We start from the raw sequence: 4,879 nt of genomic DNA, 5'->3' as shown, positions 1-4,879 counted from the left end.
CTTTGGCCACCTCATGCGAAGAGTTGACTCATTGGAAAAGACTCTGATGCTGGGAGGGATTGGGGGCAGGAGGAGAAGGGGATGACAGAGGATGAGATGGCTGGATTGCATCACTGACTCGATGGAAGTGAGTCTCAGTGAACTCCGGCAATTGGTGATGGACATGGAGGCCTGGCGTGCTGCGATTCATGGGGTCGCTAAGAGTCGGACACGATTGAGTGACTGAACTAAACTGATGTGATATGAAAGATCTGGAAGACAGAATAATGGAAATAATCCAATCAGAACAGCAAAAGAAAAACAGATTTTAAGGGACTAGTTTAAGGGACCTCTGTGACAACATCAAGCATAGCAACATTTTTATTATAGAGAGTTCCAAAATAAGAAGAGAGAACAGGGCCAAAATATATTTGATGAAATTATGGCTGAAAATTTCCAAACCTGAAGAAGGAAAGAGATATCCAGATACAGGAATCACAGAGGATTCCAAACATGATGAACCCAAAGAAACCTAAGACATATTATAAAGAAAATAGCAGAAGTTAAAGAGAGAATTCCAAAGTCAGTAAGAGACAAATAAAAAAAATCACATACAAGGGAACCTCCATAAGACTATTACCCGACATTTCTGCAGAAACTTTGCAGGCCAGATGGGAGTGACCTAATATATTTAAAGTGCTAAAAGGGAAAAACCTACAAACTAGGATACTCTATTCACTATGGTTATCAATCAGAATTGAGTTTATCAATACTAAACCAATCTTACAAAAATTTTTAAAGAATCTTTTCCAAGTGGAAAAGAGAAGGCTGCAACAAGTAGTAAGAATTGATAGAAAAGAAAAAATCCTACTAGTAAAGTCAAATATATAGTAAAGGTCTGTGGATCGAGCACTTGAATAAGCAACTATGAATATTTTAAAAAAAAGAAATTATAAAATTAACTATAACCACAAAAGACTATTAAGGGTTAAAACATGCAGAAGTGAAATATGACATCAAAACACAAAACTTGCAAAGGAGGTTTAAAGAGTAGATATCTTAGAATGTGTTTGAACTTAAATGACTATAAGTTTAAGACAGGTAGATATGTTTATAGGTCAACATATATGAACTCCATGGGAAGTACAAATCAAAACCCACAATTGTACACACAGGAAAACTAGAGAGAAAGGAACACAAGCATGCAAATACAGAAAATCATCAAACCACAAGGGAAGAAACTAAAAGAACAGAGAACTACAGAAACAACCAGAAAACAAGTAACAGAATGGCATTAAGTACATTTCTATCAATAATCATTTCAAATGTCAATATGCTAAATGTTCTAATCAAAAGACATAGAATGCAAAAAAAAGGCATAGAGTGGTTGATTAAGTAGAAAAAAAGCCCCATGTATTTGATACTTTCAAAAGACTCACTTTAGAGCTAAAGACACACATATACTGAAAGTGAGAAGATGGCAAAGATATTTCATGCAAATGGAAACTAAAAGGGACTAGGGTTACAGGATTCAGAGATACAAGCTGCTATATATAAAATAAATAAGCTACAAGGATATATTGTATGGCATTGATATACAATTTCATAGCTGCTATTTTATAACTTTTAAAGTGATATAATCAAAAATATGAATCACTGTTGTACACCTGAAACTAATATGGTAAATCAACTACAATTCAATTAAAGATAAATAATATGTAAAATCTAAGAAATAACCAAATACGAACATTTAAAATGGTTTGGGTGGGAGCCAAATTCTAATAGGATAGTTGGGAATGTCCTTTTAGAGAAGATCCTATCTGACCTAGGATATGAATAATAAGAAGGAGTACTTTGCTGAGGAGATTCTATCAGGCAGAGAAAATAACCAGTACAAAGCCTTTACATGAGAGGAGTTTGGTGTGTTTTAAGTGTAGAAAAGACAATGGTTCCAGCTCTGAATTGTGGAGGAGTCATATGAAGCAGGGTTTTACAGATCATAGTAAGGAGTTTAAATTCTTTCTAAGTGTCATAAGAAATCACTGGACAATTTTAAGGCAGAGAGTGATAGTATATATATATTTAATTTTCTGCCTTCTGGGTAAACAAGGAACATAATAGAATAAGAGTGAAAGCTGTGTAGCCAATTAGGAGGCCTTTTTTAATATTCAAGGAAGAGCTGATGGTGACCAGAGATGAAAAGAGATAGAAGCAGAAAATTTTCTGCAGGCAGAGTTGACAGTTTTCAGCTAATTTGTATGTTGGCAATGAATGAAACAGAAGATTGAATAGATTTTGGCTTGAAACATTGGGAGTTTGGTTGTGCCATTTAGTAAATTTGGGAAATAGAAAGGCAAATTTGAAGGCTACATAGTAAATGTTCTGTCTTGATTATATTGCATTTGGGAAACCCTTTAGACATTGAGGAGGACATAGGAAGTTGGACACATATCTGTACAAGTTGAAAGATTACCTTGAGACACAATCGTATGTATTTAAAGCCATAGGCCCAGATGTAAGGTTTGAGGAGATTTATACATAGAGGAGAGAAGAGCGCTCAGGATCAAGTCATAAGTCATCCCAACATTGGGAAACTTGGCAGAGGTCATGGAGCTAGCAAAGAATGATTAATGAGAAGGAGCAACGTGAGAGACAAGAGGAAAGATTATAAGAGATTATGAATTTAAGAAAAGATATTCAAGAAAGAATTAGAAGGTTAATTCTGTGAAATGTGAAGATGTTAAACTTGAAAAGAATAAAAAAGTGACATAAAATTTGGCTAACTGGAGGTGACTGATGACCTTGAGAATAGCAATTTCTAAAGAGTGGTGGAAAAGAGACAACCAACTGAAGGTTGATGAGAAGAGAATAAGAGATCATTATATTACCTTACCTCCCCGGGCCACAAGGTACATTAAATGAAACCATGGATGCAGACCATAGGGCCAGGCACGTAATACAGACATCAAAATTAGCTATTTTTATTCCCACATCACTATCAGTATTATAATTCCTGATGTTGTGCAGCTTGCAGAACTGAAGTTGTATGTGGTTACCATCAGTAGCATATTATTACTTTCACAGCTCCAAGCCAGCCTCCGCGGATCATCAGTTCCGTAAGGTCTGGTTCACGCTACATAATCACCTGGGATCATGTGGTTGCACTGTCAAATGAATCTACAGTGACGGGATATAAGGTATACAAAAGATTACTAGATTATTTCCTACACAAGCTTCATTCTTACAAAGAGTGATTGGTATTTGTTTTTTCATTGTTGTTTTGTCAAAACCCATCCAGCTCTTATTCTAGTTGTGTAGTGGAATCAGACGACATAGTGCTATGATAAATTTTGAAATGAGAAAATATCTTCAGTGAATTCCAGGAAAATACAATGTCAACTGAATAAGATAGAATAACTACTTTAATAGAATTGTTAGAATAATTAGTGTTTAAGGAAGAGAGAAAGAATTGATTTCTGCTTGGCAGTGAGTAAGATAGTGTTGCCAAGCACATAGTGAATTCTTTGATGTATTGAGGCACCCTCTGTAACTGAACAAAAATGGAAAAAAAAGATTTTTTATATAAATTCTTTATATCACTATCACATTTTTCAATGGATACCAAATTTTAGGAATAGTGTGAAAAATTCTAATTGTGAGGCAATTTTTTTAGACTATTTCAGTATTTTGAAAGAGCCCTCATTGTATACCTTTTTTCATTAAAAAATACATTTTTAATTTCTATTTTAGATAGCTTCAAAAAATGAAATTCAGATGCTTAAGATGTGTCCTCTTGGATTAGCCTAAAATAAATAAAATCTATGTGATTTAAAAATAATATGGATTTTTCAGCTAGTTTACACATAGCTTCCTAATTTTTTTAATTATTATAAGCATTTTTAGTCAAATTTAGTATTAGGGAATTGGTTCATTATTACCCATGTATTAAATAGTCCTATTCTGAAACTTTTAAAGGTACTCTATAGACCTGATGGCCAGCATGATGGCAAGCTGTATTCAACTCATAAACACTCCATAGAAGTCCCAATCCCCAGGGATGGAGAATATGTTGTAGAGGTTCGTGCACACAGTGATGGAGGAGATGGAGTGGTGTCTCAAGTCAAAATTTCAGGTAAGCCAATCATTTAAGACACATTTTAATTAAGTACTCATAAGTTTCTAGGCCTATATGGGTTCCCAAATATAAATGTGGAACTTATATTCCCACTAATATCAGTATTATTTGTAAGTAGATTTGAAATGTTAAAGATGCTCTTCAACAAAGGGCAAAGCTGTTATTTGTTCCCTTATGTGTCACAAAAGTCATGGGCAACATATCAGATACTTATTATTATCTGAACATCAAAACACAATGGTATTTATTGAAATAATAAAAAATAATATCCAAACTTATACTAATAATATTATCCAAAGACAATAATATCCAAACTTCTCTAATATCAAAAGAAAATTCATTGGACTACTATTAATATTTTCCTAAACACTCTTTCCTTACCTTACACATATTAGTATAATAATAAGAAAGACTAGTAGATGACAATTCCTTCCTTTACCAATATATCTATTTGTCTCAGTATAGCTATTCCTTTTCTGAAAACTCTATTTTCACAGCATTGGTTAATTTGAAATAGATATGTAAGGCAGTGAATTTTTGCTCTATTTGGATTTGTAAAACTCTACTAATTTTTACAATTTTGTTGCTTTTCTCTCACTCTGTACACATGGTTTAGTACTGGATTAAAATCAATGTTATTTTGAGAATTTTATGAGACTATGAAATTCTAGAAGATGCTAAATCAAAGATGAAGTAATTGATTTAGAAGAAAATTTGATGATATATAGTTAAATAGATGAATATGGCTATATATTAACCTAATAA

General features: G+C 33.3%; 1 protein-coding gene across 1 annotated transcript in view; it reads left to right on the top strand.

Moving 5' to 3' along the window:
- Positions 1-4,879, top strand: part of CNTN1 (contactin 1) — a 189,328-nt gene that overhangs the window by 135,164 nt on the left and 49,285 nt on the right. The window contains exons 21-22 of the mRNA XM_010860767.1: positions 3,064-3,176; positions 3,955-4,111. Of these exons, the coding sequence (XP_010859069.1) occupies positions 3,064-3,176; positions 3,955-4,111 (270 nt within the window). The remainder of the gene's footprint in view (positions 1-3,063; positions 3,177-3,954; positions 4,112-4,879) is intronic.

Source organism: Bison bison, unplaced genomic scaffold (assembly GCF_000754665.1).
Source record: "Bison bison bison isolate TAMUID 2011002044 unplaced genomic scaffold, Bison_UMD1.0 scf7180017864470, whole genome shotgun sequence".
In the NCBI taxonomy this organism is placed as follows: domain Eukaryota; kingdom Metazoa; phylum Chordata; class Mammalia; order Artiodactyla; family Bovidae; genus Bison; species Bison bison.
Note: the sequence above shows the minus strand (reverse complement) of the source record. Positions and strands in the feature narration are given on the sequence as shown.